At 46.5% G+C, this 19,362-nt stretch overlaps 1 protein-coding gene across 1 annotated transcript in view; it reads right to left on the bottom strand.

The window, feature by feature from the left end:
- Positions 1–482: 482 nt before the first annotated feature.
- The window catches only part of Aldh1a2 (aldehyde dehydrogenase 1 family member A2), an 80,924-nt gene continuing 62,044 nt past the window's right edge, over positions 483–19,362 (bottom strand). The window contains exons 8-14 of the mRNA XM_021206039.2: positions 14,580–14,682; positions 12,744–12,928; positions 11,329–11,493; positions 11,063–11,220; positions 10,344–10,418; positions 2,673–2,761; positions 483–1,136 (exon numbers count right to left, since the gene is read on the bottom strand). Of these exons, the coding sequence (XP_021061698.1) occupies positions 2,689–2,761; positions 10,344–10,418; positions 11,063–11,220; positions 11,329–11,493; positions 12,744–12,928; positions 14,580–14,682 (759 nt within the window). The 3' untranslated portion in view covers positions 483–1,136; positions 2,673–2,688. The remainder of the gene's footprint in view (positions 1,137–2,672; positions 2,762–10,343; positions 10,419–11,062; positions 11,221–11,328; positions 11,494–12,743; positions 12,929–14,579; positions 14,683–19,362) is intronic.

Genomic DNA, 19,362 nt, shown 5'->3' with positions numbered 1-19,362 from the left:
TCAAGCCTTTTATAAGTAAAGGCTAGACACTGAGAGCAGACTGTGTCCGTAAGCTCTAGACAACAGTGCAGCCCCACGTACAGCTGCAGACATAGCTCATCATTTTCGCAGCCTTTGAGTTTATTCCCCTCTGGTAAGTGAGTGTAGCTACAGGGAAATGCCCAGCAGCAGGAAGCTGATGGTGAGCTCAGGGCTTTCGAGTCCACCTAACAGATTCCTTTGAGGTTTCTTCCTGAAACCTCAGGCTCCACATCTGCCTGTGTTTTATGTGCCACAGAAAACTGTAAACACACACATTTTTAAGTAGTGTCAGAGCACAAGTTTGTTTGTTTAACCTTAATGTATTCTATTCCCTCTCAGACGTCTGCTCGGTCACATAAGAACACACCCCCACCAAAACTCCCAGTTAAGAAAAGACAAAAAAAAAAAAAAAAAAAAATGGGCTCGGTGGGACAGACTCACAAACACAAACAGTCCCAAGGTGTACACAATATAAATGCTTTATTGCTAGCACGAGGTTTCTTTTGAAGTAAATTAAAAGTCATAAATCTTCATTTTCACATTCTATACTGTGGGTTGAAGGGAACTAGCTGGTTAATTGTGTGTTCACATGGGTGCACCGTAGGAAGAACAGAGCGCCTGCCGGAAGGACTCAAAGCCACTGTCAGGGCTCTGTCTGCTGAGTGCGTTGTCCTCATTTGTCAGTAACAGTATGGAGAGCTTGCTTAAAAACATCGTGGACAGGCAGGTTATAAATAGAAAACTGAAAACTGGTTTGGTTAGAAAGCAGAAAACTATTAAATAGAGAAGGCGATAGATACATGACCATATTCTACACCTAGGTTATGTTTGGCATTTTTAAATAAATGGTATTCACCCAGGTTAGAGACTGGCTTCAATTTGGCAGCTCGGGAGAGAAGGGAAGGAAGCCAGTGCTGCCCACACCAAATGGGGTTCATTGGAAGGCAGAGGGAGGGGTGGGGTTGGAGGGAAGGAGAGTCAGGCTTGCTTCACACCTCCCCCTCTGCAGGCTGAAGCTCACTTGTTGTGAGGCAAGAGTGGTAAATGGACGAGGGGACCACAGGGCATGACGGAGGAGGCCGGGTGAAACGTGGCAGTCTTGGCACACTGGTGCTCTGCAATAGAGAAGGGGAATCATCAGGCTGGCCCACACTTTCCAAACGCATCGCATCGACAGCAGATTTCAGGCAGGTGATCTAGGCACAGTGGGCCAGGATAGCTATAGTGCTGAACCAGCAGACTCTGGCCCAGTGGGGACAAGGATGCAGGAGAGGCTGTGGTCCTGACTCCAGCAATCACTCACTTCTCAAGACGTGTCAGCCAGCCTTGGAAACAGGCAGTTTTGCAAGGTCTCTGGCATCGCCAGCTTCCTGAGCCTACCTGAACAATTTTAGTTGGTCCTAAGATGAACTTTGGAAAATATCTCACTCATCAAGGAAAACAAGGGCGGTGGTTCTTTCTTTATTCTAGAATAACCAAGAACTAGAGGGGGGGGAGGGGAGGGGAGGAGAGGAGAGGAGAGGAGAGGAGAGGAGAGGAGAGGAGAGAGGAAGGGTGGGAGGAAGGGAGACTCAGGGAGGGAGAGACACTGACTCTAAACCATGCAGTAAGTTCAGGAGCTGTAAACTACACATGCTAACTTGTGACCTCCATCACTGCTACACCAGCACCTCTCAACCTTCCTAATGCTGTGACCCTTTAACACATACAGTTCCTCATACAGATTCTTTAATATAGTTGTAGTGACCCCTAACCATAAAAGTATTTTTTGTTACTAGTTCATAACTGTAATTTTGCTACTCTTATGCATATCAATGTAAATATCTGCATTTTCCAATGATCTTAGGTGACCCGTATGTCAAATGATTTGATACCTCCCCCACTAATTGAGGGTCATGAACCACAGGTTGAGAACCACTGATCTACACACACACACACACACACACACACACACACACACACACACACACACACCAAACTGCAGCAAGCTCAGAAGCTGCGAATGACACAAGATAACCTCGGCCTTCCTCATCCACATCTTTTTGCTGTGTTATTTATGGAAGTCAGAAAAGGACTATACTACATCCCCACCTCTTAGAACATCTGCAGTGTACCAGCTCCTGGCATTTTTAGTCTGCCCTGGCTCTAACTAAAACCATTTCATGTTTTGCTTTGAAGAAATGGATAACATGAAATGGTAATTTGGCTGCAAAACCTTGGAAAATTGTTCCCGGCCCAAACATCTGCCCTAAATGAGCTCAGCCGAGGTCTCCCTGGAAGAGGGAGGAGTGAGGAGTGGGCAGGAACTGGAAGGCGGAACATGAAGACAGCGCCAAGGCAACCTTTCCTCTAGGAAAGCTCTCTGTGACAAAGGCATCAACCGCTGCAGCTCCCTCACTCCATCCCATGCTCCTCACAGCAACACTGGCTGTGCCAAGTGCTCCCCCACCTCTGCCATGCCCCATTATTTGGTATCATGAGGGTGACTCCTCCCAGAGTGTCTCTACACCCTGCCGTGCTGGGCTGGGTCAAAGGTGCTGTGATCTGCCTGCTCTGTCACCAAGTCAACATGTAGAGAAGGGCTGGTCTCAACTCTGTACCCCCCAGAGCTGGGCTCTACAGAGAAAGCAGGGGGTCAGCAGTGTCTTCACCTTCAGCCTTGGCCTCTTAGGAGTTCTTCTGGGGGATCTTCACCGTCACGGTCTTTACTTCTGAGTACTCCCGTAAGCCAAACTCACCCCTGAAACAAATGATGAGCAGAGTCAGATATTAACGTCTCAGGGGATGGTGACTGAGCTGTGGTGGCACCCTCGAGAGGGTGAAGCTGTCAGCTCGGAGCAGAAGGTCATGGGGCTGTATACACAAACTCTTAGTGGACAGAGAGCAAAGCCCTCCTCAGAGCAGAGAGCTGCCCTCTCATGGGCAAGTGCCCTTCCTTAAAGGCCCCCTTGTTTTCAGAGCACATTGCAGAAAGGAAGAGACTCCTTGGTACCCTGAGAGTCAGGCCTGGGCTTAGCCAGGGCAGGATGGCTTACAGCTGAGCACCATGCAGCAGAAAACCAGACCCAAGGCTTGGGTCACACCTGCCAACACCTGGGCCACATTCCCACCTTCCGGGAGTGCTGGTCCCTCAGGACCACTCTGCAGTGTGTGCCACTCTGCAGCGTCTGCTCCAGCCTCTGCAGACTTCTGATGTCCTCATCCTGTGCTGATAGCCTGCCTAGAGGGCTGGTCTCTGTCTCTCAGAGCAAAGACTTAGAATCCTTACCAGTTTGCAAAATTCAGTTTCTCACTCCTTACACTTCTAACTGGGGGGTGAACAGGATAGCCGAAGGCCTACTGTATGAAAACAGAAACCACCGGCACCACCTTCAATAAGGTCCTGACAACAACTACCTACTATGGCCTCATAAAGCTGTTAGGAAGATTTAAGAAATAATTGAGGTGACCATTAGACCTTAGAGTCTCCTTAGTTACTTCCCCTCTGGAACTGTGGCTGTGGCAGATCAAGGGTTGTCAGGAAGCGTTTACTGAGAAATCACTGCTGGGCTCTGGGCAAGCAAAGCCAAGTAACTTGTTGCCCAAGTACCTTGCAGGTGAGTGCGGCCAAGAGGAAGGGTCTGCTGGGGTCACTTCTGCTATAGCACTTCTGTCCCTATGGAGCTGAGCTCACTCATTTGGCTTTCCGACCTCCCTAAAACTGTGAGCTGGCCACACTTCCTAGCACACTGAAGATGCAGAGGGAGAGGAGGTGGTGAGAGGGTGGAGGAAGACCTTTGCTGTACAGCTCCTTTGTCAGTTCTACCCTATGGCCGCTGTCTCTGTCAGAAGGGGGACCACTCAGAATTGTGTCTGTATGTGAAAGGCGAGTGCGAAAGCTGCCTTCTGCACCAGTGGGCCACAGAAGACACAGTTCCTACAGCTGGGTTGTGGTACCTAGAGCAGTGGCCCATCCTTTTCCGTTTGGGCTCCCATGGCCCTACACACAGCTTCAACAACAGCATTGCCAGTAGCTCTTCTGGGTACCACACCCAAGTTGACAAGGGCCTCCTGGGATACAAGAGTCAACAAAACAAACTCTGCAAGCGCACCATCACTGTCTGGGCGGCTGAGTCTCATTAGGCCATATCCTCATTAGCTCTACCCAATCCCTGGGTGTCTATCACCAGCTCACTCTAGATTTCCCTGGATTTTTTCCTGTCCTAAGGCCATCTGGAATGTGTCTCCTCATCAGGACATTTTGTGCTTCCTGGTGGCAGTGGTTTCCTTATGCATGCACTTGCACACATCCTGAAGCAGACTTTCTTGGAGACTGTGGTGAGAAGTACAGGGGAAGGGTCTATAGGATCAAAAAACGTGTCCGTCACTATGGCTGCATTGAACTGTGCCCTCTGGCTCCCACTGTGTTTGTATGTGTGAAGCCATGGGTAGCCTTACTAGTTGGAGGGTCCTTGCCCATTCTCCGGCAGGGATATAGATACACAGACTGGTTAGAGGCAAAGGAGGTATCTCAAATCTATAGTCAAAGGGCTGCCATGGGCCCAGCGTATCAAAGAGGGCTGGTGAGAGGCCTCCGAGTGGTGGAACAGGAGCATCATGGGGCAGAAACAGAATCCTGGCATCAGTGGACAGGGAAACAATGGCTTTTCTCTTGGATAGCTGGTTGAAGGGTCCACTGGGCTATCCCTGTCCTCTTGGTGCCCAGTCACCTCCCCTATGGCAGTTCCTGAGCCCCAGCAGACATATATAGTTATAATCCCAGGACCATGACTACATTGTGGGGTTTTGACTCTCCCCACTCCAAAGTTTCTGCTTCTGTAGGTCTGGGGAGGGATGAAGGGCAGAGTTGGCCATTCTGCCCACTCTTTGAGAAGACTGTTCAAGGGACTCTAAACTGTTTGAAGTTTAGATTCTTCAGCAACGTCACCACTTTAATCTAGGGTCTTTCTCTCAAATCTTTTCACGCCAGTTAAAGTATGTGGCACTCTTAGATGTGTAGTTAACAAGGAAGAACCTCACTGCTGAAGAGCCAGGTCCTTCCTTGAGTGCTTCCACCCGTGTGCCCACTGTTGTCACTGCACACTGCCACAGGGCACAGAGATCCCGACAAGCTCCCAGTCTGCTTCTCAGCAGAAAAGGTCAGTCACTGAGATAAAGAAATGGGGCACACCCAGAGATAAGGAGGAAATGTTAGACTTTTAGTGGCACCCAGCAAACCATTTTAGGAATCCTTGGATTTCTGTTTAGGGTGTATTTCCTTGTGCTTCTACTGGGCTTGGTACAACAATTTTCTGAATGAGGTCCCCACACCAGCTGCACCAGCATCATTCCAGAAGCTTATTAGAACATGAAGATCCTGGGTTCTGGCCCAGAGCTACTCAACTAGTCTCTGAGAGTGGGTCCTAAGATGAGCATATTTCACAATCCCAACCCCTCAGACCACAGATGACTTCTGATCACATGCATGCTGTGTGTGTGTATGTGCGTGCGCGTGTGTGTGCACATGCATATGACTTGAGAAGCTTGACTGCACAGCATCTCTACACTATTCTCACTCTTGCAGTCCTAATCCTTGCTGTCTAAGATGTTACTGTTTATAGTTCACTCCCCATCCCTTTAGTTCAGCATGACTTTGGAGCTTGTATTTCCCTGCCTTTCATACAGAGACTGAAATGAGGCAGGAACAGGAGGACAGACAATGGATGGAAGCTTTTGGGCAGGCAACCCTTCTAACCTCTGACCTGGGCACAAGAGGGAGGGCACATCAGATAACCCGTAGCAGGCAGCCCTCGTGCAGCTCCAGGGAGAAACTGAGGCTAGGCAGCCAGCTTCCTTGGAGCTTGTTTCTGGAAGGTTCCTTCTCTGCACCATGTGGGTGTGGACATGGAGACTCTAGGATGTGAGGCAAATAAGCCTTCCCAAAGGGAGGTTAAGTGGGTTTTCTGGAGTCCATCACACTAGATGGAAGGCAGAGCAGGGTCTTTTATTTAAAGTGTTTCCAGTACTCATTAAAACAGAGAAAACATGTTTTGGGAGCAAGTGGAGACGGAGAACAAGGTTATTTTACATTGCGGCATCTTAAACTGTGGCCAGGAGGAGTCTGTGAAGTGAACAGGGTCAGAAAATGGTCGGCAACAGTGAGGGGTTTCTGAATCCTCAGTGGCCAAAGAGTAACTCAAACTCAAATCCATAATGTATCTGGGCGTTCCAGGCTTTGCTTGCCTGTGTCCCATCTGTGGCTTCACATGTGCCTGCTTGGTCTGAACACACAGCACACACTTTGTACAGTGCATGTCATCATGCTATCTACCAGCTCAGCAGCTCAGCTGAGGTTCAGACTGCTGGCTGCTGGCACGAGGCTCAGGTTGTGCTGTGAACCACGTGCATAATGGGCATACAAGGTTCCTTATAGAAACATAATTTTTTATTATGGAAAATAAAGGCTTTTAGTATTCCCTCTCCACTTCCTTAGCCTGTAAGTGGCAAGTGAGTACATCATTAGAATGTATTGTTAGAATGCTGGATTTTAAAAATTGCTGTTGGAGTTTGATAAACATTTATCAAATAAATTTTGGCTTTGGATTGGGATAGAATTTCCAGTGATTTCTGAGAGAGCCCTAAACATGCTCCGGCTATGAGCAGTCCATATCTCTGTGGGGCAGTGCTCTCTGCTCTGAAGTGTTGAAGATGCTCTTTGTCCTATAGCATCAAATATACAGCAAATTTAGTTCTTTATATAAAAATAAACACACATGCCTATCTCATTAATATGCAAAGTTTCATTATCTTTTAACAAATAGTATAATTATATAGATTCCAAATAATTATTTTATAAGAAATTTCTTTATGATTGATTATCAGGAATTATTTGGATTATATACCTATTTAGCATACCTACATACTGAAGGTTTCAAAAATTTCTGAGGCAAAAGGGGTCACAAATAGAAAAAAGGTTGAGACACCTTGATTCAGGTAACATGCAATCAGCCTCATCAAAGAGTACCATCCATCATTATTTCATAAATGCAGGGGAGAGGGCCATATCACCACCATGTCTCTATGGAGAGAGAAGCTGCTCTTCAGGTTTTCTTGGCCAGTGTTATATATGGTTTGTTATATATGGTTTGACAGAGCCAAACTGTGCCCCCAAACAACTTCCTAGCAAAGGGACACTTCTTCTGGGAAGAGACCAGATTCACATATCATCAAAAATCTGAATCCGTCAGGGCCTGCTTCTGATGAGGGATGGGGTAGCATGGGACTGGACCCCATTACCCACAGGCCAGTTATTACAAGTTTATTTTATACTGGTAATTCACCATGTTAATGATCTGTAGCAAAACACTGAAAGAGAACAGTGTTCCCAGGACCAGTGACTGTCCCAACAACACTTCAGAGAGACTGGGGAGGAAAGCCACAGCGACAGGAAATGAGAGAGCAAGTGGAATGCAGCCTCAGGGGTGGGGGCAGAGTTAGGGCCCTGTGCGAGCCAAGAAGAGGTCCTGTGTACAGGAAGGCTTTAGGCAGCAGACGGAGTAGAAGCTCCTGGGAGAACAGGGTTCCAGGTGGGTTACAGTGCTGGCTGGAAGACAAGTGTGGCGAGCAAGGCCAGGTGCATGGGAGCGTAGAAGAGCTGGCGCCATGGCTGGGAGGGAAGAACACGGCTACACTTCAGAAGTAACATGCCCCTTAAGGAACTTAAGAAGAGCCAGCCTCCTCGAATCCTCTGATCACCATTGGCTGCTTCTCTCTCTGAAGGCTTTTGAGGCACTGCTAGTACACATTATCTACTTAATCCTAACATACCCACAAAGCACCACTCCTAGGCAGGTGCTGTAACTATTTTCATCTGTAGAGAAGGATATCATGGCTGAGGAAGACTCAAAGTTACAGAGCTAGGAAGCAGAAGTGCCAAGATTTGCATCTAAGCAACATGACTTCACAAACTACTCTTAGCCTCGGAGCTGTTCCACACAGACAGCTCCCTGCTAAAGGGCTAGAAGACACCAGCTGCAGTCTGTGACACCTGTGGATCCCCCTTCATGTTTAATGGGGTCCCTGCACATCCCACAGACAGCTTCCTATCTTTATCAGTGTGCTTCTGCTCATGCTCTGCCTCCACTACCTTGCGTTGCCCTCCAAGCTCAAAAGAACATTCTCTCTCTGCTCAGCTTCTCCCCTCCTTAAAAGACCAATCCAAAGCCCTGTTCAAGACCACGGTGAACACTGCCCAGACTTTCACAGCAATGTCCCTCATTCTCGAGCTTCTCCTTCGCTTCAGCATCTTTTCCTCTGTTCCCTGCAATATTGTACATTTCACTTATCCAACAGTGGTCTAAGGGCCCTAATGTGCTGTAGTCCCCGCAGACCCAGCCCAGTGCTTTGCTGTGCATGTTCACTACTGGTTAGTAGATTGTGAGTCAACCCCTTGCTTTTAGAAAGTCATTCAGTAATGGCGGAAGGAAGGGGTCTGGGTAATAATGTCCCTTCTTGTGAGCCACAGGATTCAGAAAATAAAGTCACTCCTTTCAAACGCAGACACAGCTGGACTTTCAAATGAGCATGTCAGATGAGGGAGCCCCTGGCCACTACTTATTCAATGGATGCCACTCAAAACCAATCAATTTATACTGAAGCCTGCACCGAGTCTCTGGTCTAGTCTACTTCTGCTATGTTTTACAGGTCATCAGCATCTCAAGGCAACTGTGTTAGCTTTGAAGCCTGTTCAGAAGCATCTCTGTTCGCAGCCCCTAGGCTTCCATGGCTGCTTGTCATAAGGCATTATCTATCTGAAACCACTGAGGCTTAGGCTTGAAAGTCAGACTTGACATGGCCTAGCTGTGAGATGGGATAAGCCTTGAGCACTCTACTCCTGAGCTCTTTAGCATGTTAAGGGAAGTTCATCTAGATCACTCACTGAACTGACTGCCTCTCCTCTCTTTGAAATAATGTGAGGAAAGAAGTTAGCACAAAGCCAGATAAACAACAGCTACTTAGCTGAAGGCAGCTGCTGAGGTCCAGCTATTTGTGTTACCCCAAAATGTGTATGTTGGAACCTACTGCACGATGTGATAGTATTAACAAGTGGGCCAGGCCATTGGGAACTGATTAAGTCATGAGGGCTCCACCCTAACAAATGGGATCAGAGCCCTGCTAGGATAGGTTCCAGCATACTTCCTTTCCTCTGAACTTCATGAGGACATGGTAAGTGCCATCTGTGAGAAATGAGCCCTTCCCAGACACCAAATCTACCAGCACCTTGACCTTGGACATAGTTCCCAGAACCATGAGCAGTAAGTTCCTAATGTCTACACTGCCAGAAGAAGGTTGTGTTGTAGCGGTCCAAGTGACTTAAGTAACACCAGCTACTGTTAATACAGAACTCTTCTATTCATCTTCTCCACTGGGCTCTGCCAAGACAACTATATGCTAGGCACCTGAGCCTTCAGAACTCTGATATCTCCTCAGTTTCCAAGCAATTTCCCTGGAAGACCTTGAAATATGTTCAATTTATATCTTCAGCAACTCCCCTCTCCCCAGACCCATGTTTTAATCCCACAGTCCCAACTTTAGAGGATCTATAGGGATGAGCAGGTGGTACAAACAAATGACCTGGATGGGTACAAAAGGAATGGCAGCCAGGAGTTAGCCCCTTATAGGCATTGGAGTCACGGAAGTCTGGCAAGCAGTGGAGCTCAGAGCTCTAGCGACCTTGTTCTGGGGGATGAATGTAACAAGCCATCCTGTCTTTACAGAAACCCTCATGCTTTAGAGCACCAACCCGAGGTTTCTGAAGTTGCAACGACCCAGTGAAATGTTCCTGCAGCAGGACCTGGGCCTTGGCAGGGCAGCTGCTGAGTGCCAGCCCTGAACACTACAATAGTGTGCTCCTGGGGTGGGGTCTTCTCTGCCCTCACCCGTCAACATGGAGCTCATCCTCCATCTTACAAGATGAAGCTGAATCCCGGATCTATTCTCTGTCCACCGTGAGCATGAGGGAGCTGAATCTTGCTCACTTTAGTACCAAGTGATACTCAGCTTATATGAGTTTATGTTTAGTAAAACGTTAGATTAAGCTGGGTATGGGAGCTCACACCTCTAATCTCAGCACTCAGGAGGCAGAGGCAGGAGGATTACTGTAAGTTTGAGGTCAGCTGATACTACAGAGTTCCAGGTCTTTCTAAGCTTCAGAATGAGACCCTGTCTCAACAGCATAAACAAAGCTTGTGAGGGGAAGGATGGAGGTGATGCAAACGGTTGTGTCCACACTCTCCGTGCTGATACCACCCATTGACGCAGACATGGGAATCTCTGACACTTACATTTCTCTCCCATTTCCAGACATCTTGAACCCCCCGAAGGGGCTCTGCGCATTTAAGGCATTGTAACAATTGATCCTAAAAGAAGAAAATAGCACTGTTAATATGAATAATCTCACCTCACAGAAATAATCCAACTGCTGGATTTCTTTGAGAAACTTTTTTTTCAAAGTGAAAAATTCATAATATTTGATTTTTCTGCCCTTGTTAATGAGAGCTTTCTCAGATTGAGGTCTGGCTGCTTTCTGTTTTCCCCATCTTTGCAGAAGACCCTTCTCTGTTACCCTGGCTCCTGAGAATTGTAACCCCCTGTCACAGTTTTCAAGTTGTTTGTCCCTCAAGGGCAAACAACGTGTTGACAGCTTTGTCCACAGGGTAGTGATGCTGGAGAAAGGTGGAATTGTTAAAGGTGGAACCTGGTGAGGGTTCCTTACTCCCTGGGGGAGCTACCCTAGAAGCAAGGTAGTTCCTACAAGAGGAAGCTACTCTAAGAACAAGCCCCACCCCTGAATCTTGCTTACAGGCTTCTGTCTGGCTATGTGACCTCTTCCACCACCATCTGCCATGAGGTAATATGGCCAAGAAAGGCCCTGCAAGAGTCTGACCATGCTCACTGGACTAACTTCATCTCCTCTCTTTGAAGTACAGTTAGTATTTAGTGACTGTACTGAAGTGCAAACACAGGATTCCTTACATCCATGACCAGTGGCTATAAGTCTTACCAAACTGTCCCAGCTTGCATTGCAGAGGATACCATGAGAGCCTTGTTGATGTCATTAGTGAAGACAGCTGCTACAAGTCCAAAGTCTGAGTTATTGGCTCTTTCTATAACTTCATCCATAGTCTTAAACCTCAAAATTTCTTGAACAGGACCAAAGATCTGCAACAAACAGTGTATGTAAAGATTAAAAGTATTAAAGCCCGATTACGTTCAAATGCTCTGAAAACCCCAGGAAAGGTGTGGCTTTCCTAAGAACGCCCGTGATACCTCCTCCTTGGCAATCCGCATGTCATCAGTGACGTTGGAGAACACGGTGGGCTCAATGAAGAAGCCCTTCCTCCCCAGTCCTTTGCCTCCACACTCCAGCTTGGCGCCCTCAGCCACACCACTCTGGATGAGCTCCAGGACCTTGTTGTACTGTTTCTTATCGATCTACAGGGGAAATGGACATTCTCATGAACCTCTTTGTATGATTTTCTTCCCCAAATGTCACTACATCCAGTCAGATCATATGAAATTGATTCTATCTACTATATTTTGAAGAATGAAAAGGTGGAAATTTTATGTGGTTGCACTTTACAGAGGAGGAATCCAAAGAACTCTGATGACTTCCTAACCTGAAATGCCAGGCCATGACTTCCAAACTAATCAGAATGCTAGAGGCCTGGCTTAATGATTATGCAGTGTCTATACAGGTTACGTATGCTTCTTTATATAGTTTTATAAAGGACACATCTATCCAGATGAACAATTAAGCAAGCCATATACTAACATTAAAAAGATAAAAACAGTGACTTACACACAGCCTCTCTCAGAAGCACTGCCTTAAGTTACTATTGGGTTTATCTTTAGAGGCATTCCTGTTTTGCCTGTAGAGAAGTGAATTAAATTTCCTAAGGGCAAGATTCCTGGTTGGAAACAGAAGCCAACACTGAAGTTGCCGTTCAGCCATTACAGTGAATGATGTAAGAAACTCTATTCACCCAGGTTTTCTTAGCTAGAGCATCAATCTTCTCACCAGAGGTCCTCAGACTGAGATGTGGGTTCCTTTGCTAGAAAGCCTGCGCTCAGTGATCCAGATGAGAACTGGTTCCAACAAAACCCTGCAAATTCTGACCCTGCCTAGAGTAAAACCACAGGTCTGGGAACCTGTCCTGATGGCTACAGATAGACCAACGTGCTCCAGTGTGCAGCTCCTGGCTGCTCGGGAGGTGCATTTGTGATGTCTCCACTACACTATGGGTACAACACAGTAAGAGTTAGAGAAGTCAGCCAGCTCTCCATTCCTGCGTGTTACAGAAATGAAAGGCAGCAGAGAGACCTGTGGGCAGTTGGTAGGGAGGAAAAACGTCTGAGAAGGAGATGTCCACCTTCCTGACCAGAGCATCTGACAAGTGGCTAGGAGGCTGGAGGCGGGGCTACATTATTAAGATCCACTCTGCTTTGCCCAGAGATCTTCCTGTTTAATCACCCCCACAAGTTTAAAATATATCTTATGTAATTCTGATTCCATAGTTCTTTGGAGGCTATGTTTAATAATATATAGAGAGGCAATACCCCAGTGACTGCATTTTCAACCATGAAGATAAGAAGGCTGTTGAAAGTGGAAGAGGTTGTTTTCGCTGGGTCCTATTAGCCAGACCAGGTAACATTATACAAGGGTAGTCCTTTTGGTTTCTTACCTGAGGACCCTGCTCAGTCGTGGGATCAAAGGGGCTCCCCACAATGCGCCTCTTGGCTCTTTCCACACTTCTTTTCACAAATTCCTCATAGATGGATTCTTCCACAAAGATTCGAGACCCTGCGGTGCAGCACTGGCCTTGGTTGAAGAACACACCCTGGTGAGCCTGCTCCACAGCATAGTCCACTACAAGAGGAAGCATCGGTATCCTCAACACAGCCTTGCCTGTGGCCTGGCCTGCCTAGGGAGCCACCTTCCCCTCCTCTGCAAAGGCCCAGGTGTGAGGCCCTGTTCATCACAGCCTATGCCAGTGAGTAGCCCTGGGCTGAGAACACAATCCAGCGGTGTTGAACCAGATAATACTTGCTATGTGAACCTGAACAACCTCACATCACTGAGACTCTTTCTTGTTCTGCAAACAGAAGGACCAGCCCTCATCACTTATAACAGAAGATTTAAATTTCATTATACAAAAGACCCAGGATAACTGAATCTTCCACGTGATCAAGAAATGCAATAGAGATGAACAGAGCCACCAGAGTTGACCGTTAGCATGCATGAATGTCAGGGCTTACCAAACCCTTTCCAGCTCTAAGGAAAATCAGAAATCAGAGTTTTAATGTAGCCTTTTAAGCTTAGGATAGTGATTGGAAAAGTAAACATATATTACATTTGGGCTACCCAAAATGTATAGAATAGGACTCATTGTCAACTGGATCTTGCATGTTTACTTATAATTTTGGTGATTAAACTATAACAGCAGTGATTCTTTGCAGCTACTACATCTCCTCTAAATATGGAATTATTCAACAGCAGTGTGATAATTCTTTCCCCCTGCTTTCTGATATCTTACAGTTCTGGATAATATTGATCAATCTGTGTGCCGGCTGCTAGATGAGTGTATCACTAGTGTGACAGCCAACTGCCTACTCCTCAGGAAGAAAGGTGCAAGATCGCTGACATTTTTGAGATTTATTTTTTATTATTTTCTAATTACGTGTGGGTGTTTCTGACTGCATGCAAGTACACTGAAGCTTGAGCTACAGACAGCTGTGAGCCACCCGACATCGATGCCAAGAAGGGAACTCAGGGCCACTGAAAAGCAGCACATGTAACTCTCTAATCTCTAATATATATCTCTCATCTTGATAAGGAAGCTACAGGCAAACTCAGCCAACCCCACGGTGGGACACGGCCCAGCCAGTCCACCTTCTCTCTCCTGAGCTCTCCCAGTTAGAACCAAGAAAGAGTGCTGCCTAAACGTGTGAGGCCGAAAAGGAGCCAATTTCACTCTGGAGAGGTTTTCAAGAGCACAGAGTAGGAGGTGTCCTTCTGGGAGTATTTCCTAGGTTACCAATCTGTGTTTCTGTAAGGTTTGCCCCATCCAAAGTTCCAGGAGCCAGGGAAAGGAGCTAGCATGGATCAGCAGAGGAGCTGGCGTGGGTTTGGGGAAATGTAGCCAGCTCACTGGAAGCAGCATTCAGTTTTGATGACTGACCAGCCACTAGACCCAGTTGAGAAGTTTCAGAGCTCTTGAATCTAGGCAGAGACTATTTGAAGTGCCAGAGTCGTAGAATATTGCTCTTTCCAATACATATTAATGGCCAAACATTCACTTTTCTACCCCTTCTACAACATCAGAGTGGGAATGGCGCTAAACTGTTCAGTGGTTGGCTAGGTATTCTTTCTCCCATATTAAATGATTTTCTCCTCAGAGTATTGGGATGCCCTTTACTTCAAAGATACCACTCTGCATAGTCTGTCTAGAGTGGACACACAGAAGAGGAAGGAGAAGGGTAGCATTCTGGGACATGGGTGAGATCTGGGGGCCACTTACAGTCAGCATCTGCAAAAATAATATTAGGGCTTTTCCCTCCAAGTTCCAGGGTCACTCTCTTCAGGTTACTTCTTCCAGCTGCTTCTTGAATAAGCTTACCAACCTGAAAGGAGGGAATGCAAAGAGGGCTGACACACCTTGGACTGTTGCAGCCAGCAGTCAGAGCCAGCTCCAGGAACAACGGGACATGGAGTCAGTTGATGCTAAAGGCAAAAGAATCCCAAAGGACAACAGTTATGGTCAACTTGGGAGGACAGAGCATAGGTGGCTGAGCACAGTCGAAGGCCAACTGAAGAGCAGGGGAAGAATGCTTCCCTCTCATCATGGAAGACATGGGCTAAAGGGTTTTGTTGGAGACAGACAGTAAGCAACACATGACTAAAGGTTTTACCATCACATTATGGGTTTTTCCTTGGGACTCTAGCTTCTGGGGGTAAAAGGCCAAGTGACCCCACCTGAAAGTCACCATATCGAAACAAAAAAGCTGTCCATTTATCTCCAAAATTACCTTTGCCTCTGCTTTGGGCTAGAGTTAAAGTGTTCTAGATACTTGGGAGTGATACCTAGTATGATACTGTAAATGCTTATTCATCTAGGATTCTAGTGACCAAGAAGCAGTCAAAACAAACAAACAAACAAACAAACACAAACACAAACACAAAAAACCAACAGCTTGACACTAAGTAGATACCAGTCATGATGAGACTGAATCTGCCGAAATGGAAACAGGGATGTGCTGAGAGAGGCTCTGCTCAAGAGAGAACATGCTGCCCCAGGGGCAAGCATGCTTTCAGAAGACCGCTTAGGGTCTGCCTAAGCAGGGCTGACACTTTCTGGGGATGGCCTACTCCCTCTCATTAATGGCAGCAAGAGTATAAAGGTTCTGTCCAGCATGAGACCTCTCTGCAGTGCCATATGTGCCCCACATATGGGCACAGTGTGGGTGGCTAAGCTGTCAAGTTTGTGCTGTGAGTCATCTTCCCTTCGGCGGGGGTCCCTGATGGATCTCTGTGCATAATCTAAACCTCAGGGATGGCCTCAGAGAATCCACCTGCAAAATGGGGTATTACACTGGAGAGCACAGGTCACTTCATGGGAAACGCTGAGCTGTCACGTAGCCTATACAGCAGTTTGGTCCTGTGCTGAGGAAATGTCACTTGTATGGAGTTCTACTGTTAAATAAAACTTTTAGAAAGTTTTTGCTACTTCGCTGAGACTTTGCAGCAGGATAATGAATTCTTAGGCAGTGGAGAGGCATTAAGAGAGAAGGCTCCCAGCCAGACAATCTGGAGTTTTCATTGCCTATGCTCAACTGTGAGATTTTGAGAAATTTAGTAAGCTTTCTGAGCTTTGATTTCCTCCTTTGTAAATGGAGATAAAAATATAATGTGTGTTAGAGTTTAGATGTGCCGAGACACAGTGACATAACATAGGTGACTCTTTCAACCGAGCCTAGCACATTGTAAGTGCCCATACATCCTAACTACATACAGGGCTGAGGAGCAAGGAGGGCCTGTTCTTCCCAGTTTAATGCAGACATAGCCAGGTGGCTGCAAGAGCAGGAACCGCCAGACTTTCCAATGCAGGTTTCCCCAGATGCACCTCTGAGGAGTGCCTGAAGACTTGGCCATTTGTGACTGCTTACTTTTGTGAGGAATTTCAATCTGCTTGGGTCTCCATGCTCTTTGTAATTGATGTGGGCACATTCTACAGTCTTGGGAGATAGATAACTGAGTTGTTACATTTGTTCTTTTCAGGGAAGGGATATTTCTTTCAGAGAAGGGAATCAGTTTCTTGATTTACACAAAAATGTTTCTCATCAAGGTGTAGAAAATGCTAAAATCAGGTCCTGAATATTAATGAGCCGGCTTTGTTTTACTAGCCAAGGTTGTCCTTCTAGCTTAGATCTCTTCAGTCTCTACACAAACTAGGAGGATGGGCTTAGTAAATGGCATGCTTCCAGACAAGCAAGCATGTTCTCTCTCTCCTCTGAGAAGAAAACACACAGGCACAAAGCAGTCTCTGGCCCTTTGGTGGGATGGACAACAGTGTGAAGTAGAAATGATGACTAGAACCTGAGACACCAGGAACAGGAAGAAACCTATTTATGGGCAGTTCATGAACTAGCCACTCTTAGACTCCACGCCAGCACCTCTGAGGAGTCCCTGAAGACTTGGTCATCTGTGCCTGCTTCCTCTTGTGAGGAATTTCAATGTGCTCGGTCTCCAATCTAAATTCTTGAGAGATAAATAACTGTGTTGTTACAGAAGACAGTTACTGGAATTCATGAACATGCCATTTATGGTGTGAGTCTAGGGCAGACATTTATATGTCATAACTCATGTATGCTGCCCACAAACCCCCTGCAGGATGTATTATTTCATTCTAGAGAACAACAGATATAAGAATTAGAAACTAGTGAACATTAATTACCAGGTTACCTAGCTGGTCAATAGCAGGTTGGCTGTAGGTCCAAGCTTGAAGGCTCATCCAAACCTCTCTATTTTGTTCTCTGTTTTGCCTCCTTTTCTATGCCACCAAAGGATGCAGTGTGTGCAGATTCTCCTCTGTCCTATATGAACTAAGTGCCAACCCATGGAACAAAAGGGTACTCACTCAGTGTGTCTGATGTGGAGCATGCTGGCCCAGAAAGTACTATGCATGCGAGGTACTATGTCCCATGAGCACCCATGGGAGGTTATGCCTGATCTTTCCTTTTACAGAGACTCAGAGGAGACTGAGAAGGAGGAGCAGGCTGCTGCTGAAAGGCTGTGACAAAGGAGGAATTTCAGGGAGAAGAGACTGAGGGTGTGCAGGCGCCCTCTGTGCCCATCCAGCAATTTCCCACAGAAGATTGGAGTGCACAGCCAGCCACTGAGGGCTGGTCAGCAGCTCCCATAGCACAGGCCACCTAGGTGGAAGGAAAATAAAGTTTCTAAAAGCCGAAACAAAAACAAAAACAAAAACAAAAACAAAAAAAGAAAAGAAAAAGAAAAGAATGCAGTGTGCAATGTGTGTCACACATCACCAAATCTTATCACTATACCACAAGCTGATGGGAAGGGAAAAGAGCAGCTCCTGAATCTAAGAAAGAAGCTGCACCAAGGAGAAGCCATGGATTTTATACTGAGCAAGATGTTGAATAAATGCATGCCCAGGGAAGGTAAAGAAAGTGCCAGCTCAGCTGGCACGCTTTTCTCTAAGCTCCACAGCCTGACATTCATCAGGGATGAACGGACCATCAGGCTGTTTTGTGAGGTGTCAGGTTTTGCCATTAGGTACACTGTCCAGTGACTATTTTCATGGCTACGGTAACTATACAGTCCATGTTCATCAGCAAATATTTTTTCCTGTGCCAGCCTTTCCTTAGAAACCAAGATTATTTATGATAAATACTGCAGGGCAAATGTGAGATGAATAATGCCTTCCCTCTTTGTCTGTAGACAAAGCTCAAGAGAGATGGATTTGGTAGCAACGAGAGGAGCGCTTCCATCTGGAGTGGTCTCAGAACAGAACAATTCTAAAAACCCACCTGTTCCCCGACCTCCGGCATCCGGCCTTTCCTCAGTTCTCCTCCCTGCCAGGGGCAAGGCTGCCTTAGTCCCTCACCAACAAGGAACTTGCAGCTAGAAAGACCCCCATGTAAACCTAGAAGGTGTTCAACAAGTGTGGCTGGCTCTGCAGTGCACTTTGAAAAGGCTGGGTCTAATTTAATACTAGACTCAAATAGGTTCTAATTTAATACTAGATCCAAATAGATTAAAGCATAGAGGTACTTTCACATTCACAGAGTTCTTCACTAAAACCAACCCAGCCAGGCTACTCTGATCCTCACCTATGAAACAGGGCAAGGATGCAAAAGTCTTCATTAATTGCACAGTCAGGCATCATATGCCCACCCATGATATTTAGTTTAGAGACCAAATTCTCTTCTGCAAATAATACTGCCAACTCACGAAATGTCCCTGGATTGGAGAGAGAGAGGTTAAGGGACCCCAAACAGGAAGTGGTTCTTATTACCCTCACCACAAAGAGAAAACAATCAATGCAACCCCAATGAAGGGGAAAGTGGTGTGATTAAAGTCAGACTCCAGGGAGAACCGGTGCTCATCTGTCTGCGAGCCATGCGAACCAAGCTAAAGCATGACATATGCAATTCTTTGGGAAGGTGTCAAACCAAACCTACTGGGTTAGAAAGTCTAAGGAAGAGTGATTGAAGACAAATATCCCTGAGGTTGACTACCACTTCTTAGTGGGGACAGTTTGGGTGTGGTCCTCCATTCTATACTCTTTCCTGCATGGCCAGAAGGTGGGAAGTGCATGGTGGATAAGGGAGTCTTAAGGGTCAAGATAATAGGCAAACTGTATGAAAGCCACTCATTCCCATTTGAATGAAACAGGCAATGTGCAGATGAAAAGAGAAAACTCAGAGTTTGGGAAGTGAAGTCTTGTATGTGGTATTAATAGACATCTTAAGAACCTGGCTTCAGGCCACCATCGTTTGCACTGTGAAAAGATTCCGCAGCACACTTTTACCACTCCCATACCACTCTGGAATGATATGCCTGGCTAAGTAGAACAGTACATGGTCTGTGGAGTAGCTTGGTTCCTAAGGATCAGAAGTCATAGGCTTCTGAGGGCCCACACTTTCAAAGCCAGCACTCAAGAAGCAGAGGCACTTTGCGTTTAAAAGCAGTCTGGTCTATATAGCTAGTTCTGGACCAGCCAAAGTTACATGGTGAGACTGCCTTAAAAGAAAAGAAGTGGAGAGGAGAGGAGAGGA

This window comes from Mus pahari, chromosome 10 (assembly GCF_900095145.1).
Source record: "Mus pahari chromosome 10, PAHARI_EIJ_v1.1, whole genome shotgun sequence".
NCBI classification, from domain to species: Eukaryota; Metazoa; Chordata; class Mammalia; order Rodentia; family Muridae; genus Mus; species Mus pahari.
Note: the sequence above shows the minus strand (reverse complement) of the source record. Positions and strands in the feature narration are given on the sequence as shown.